This window comes from Amphimedon queenslandica, unplaced genomic scaffold (assembly GCF_000090795.2).
Source record: "Amphimedon queenslandica unplaced genomic scaffold, v1.1 AMPQUscaffold_4392_Cont23629, whole genome shotgun sequence".
Classification (NCBI taxonomy): domain Eukaryota; kingdom Metazoa; phylum Porifera; class Demospongiae; order Haplosclerida; family Niphatidae; genus Amphimedon; species Amphimedon queenslandica.
The window spans coordinates 1-1521 of record NW_003555296.1 but is presented as its reverse complement, the minus strand read 5'-3'; the positions used below and the strand labels follow the sequence as shown (position 1 = coordinate 1521).

The following is a 1521-nucleotide window of genomic DNA, read 5'->3' as shown; positions in this document are numbered from 1 at the left end:
ATAAAAATAATTATGATTTTCTGATGTAGATTAAAATAATATGTTGTTTAATTTACTTAATGATTCAGTGGGTTGCACTGGACCTGCTAATGATGCCACTTCTGCAGCTCCTAAGACATAAAATGTTCTTGTAAACACATTATAAATAGTAATTTTCAAATGACTCTAGTGATATTGATATGATGGTATTTCATCACAGTATCACAACTTTAGAATATGATTTTGTGATGCACGTGGATTACTAACCTGGATCGGACAATCGATTCTTAAACCAGCAACTATAACTATCATCATCACCTTTTAGTACATCGCATTTTGGTCGACATTGAATACATCTGGCAGAAGATTTATCTTCTTTAGCAATACAGTAACATTGTTCATTTTTGCTGGGACATTTGAATGCAAAAATATGATGATCATCAACATTGAGATCCTTACTGCTTCTTTTGATAGCTTCTGTGACTAATTCACAAATTTCTGGACAAGATGCCTTGCAATCATCAAAACGTATTTCGATATGTGTATAGCAATTGATGATATCTATGTAGTATTTTTCGTAAACACAAAGTGACATTGCATCATGATATCTGTAATATTCTTTGCCTACTGGACAAAAGTCTACTATATCCCTTTTCTCTAAAAGGTGTACAATGGTTAGAGGAAATAATCCTTGAGGAATGGCTAGAGTTGTTGTGCCCCTATTGCAAATCTTCCATGCTATCAGAAGTGGTCGTACTTCTTTTGAGGCAGGGTTGAGCTTGTTGTAAGATGGTAATGCACAAGGGAAAAAATAATCATTTTTCTTTTCCTTATTTTTGACATCAGTGATGACACGGAGATGAGTTTTTTCCCTTTCTCCTTTATTTTCTACTTCAGCAATGATGTTGAGGTGTTTTAGAAGATCAATCATGTGAGATGACTCAAAATTTTTATTAAAAATTCTCTGCTTACCAATTATTTCTAAAAGATCTTCTTTAAAAAGACCATATTTTATGAAGTCACGTGTTTCATCTGGTGAAGGAGGTGGATTAGCAATCAAATTTCGATCCTTATGGTTAACATATCTGATAGCAATTAAACGTGAAAGGACATCAAGAATTGGTTCAGGATCAACAAATATTATATTTGGTAGGACAGCAGGATAATAAAGAATGATAGTGACATTGTGTAAATATCGCAGAGCATCATCGATATCTGATTCATCATCAAGTTGAAGGGACTTACCGATCTCAATTACTTCTTCTTTAGTAAGGAAGCTTTGTTGCTTCTTTTTAGCTCTTAATTGTAGTGAAATCTCAAATGTAAACAGTCGAATCGGTAACTTAATTGTCATGGCAACTCTGCAATGAGAAATTGTAGTACAAAGATCTACACTAGCTTCTTCTCTTTCCTTAGACCCAGCAGGGAGCAATGTATTAACTGGAAATATAATTGAACCTTCATCCTCATTTTGCTTAATGAGATTGTTAAAACCTTCATTTACAAGCTTCTTATTCATATTATCCAGTTTATCAAGCGTAC

The 1521-nt window shown here is 33.5% G+C and overlaps 1 protein-coding gene across 1 annotated transcript; it reads right to left on the bottom strand.

The window, feature by feature from the left end:
• Positions 1-56: 56 nt before the first annotated feature.
• Positions 57-1515, bottom strand: LOC109592665 (uncharacterized; the record flags this gene model as incomplete). The annotated part of the gene is made up of 2 exons (XM_020008060.1): positions 247-1515; positions 57-110 (listed from the first exon to the last, which is right to left on the bottom strand). Coding segments are annotated over exons 1-2 (1306 nt in total), but the record flags the coding sequence as incomplete, so codon positions are not given.
• Between the last annotated feature and the right edge of the window lie 6 nt (positions 1516-1521).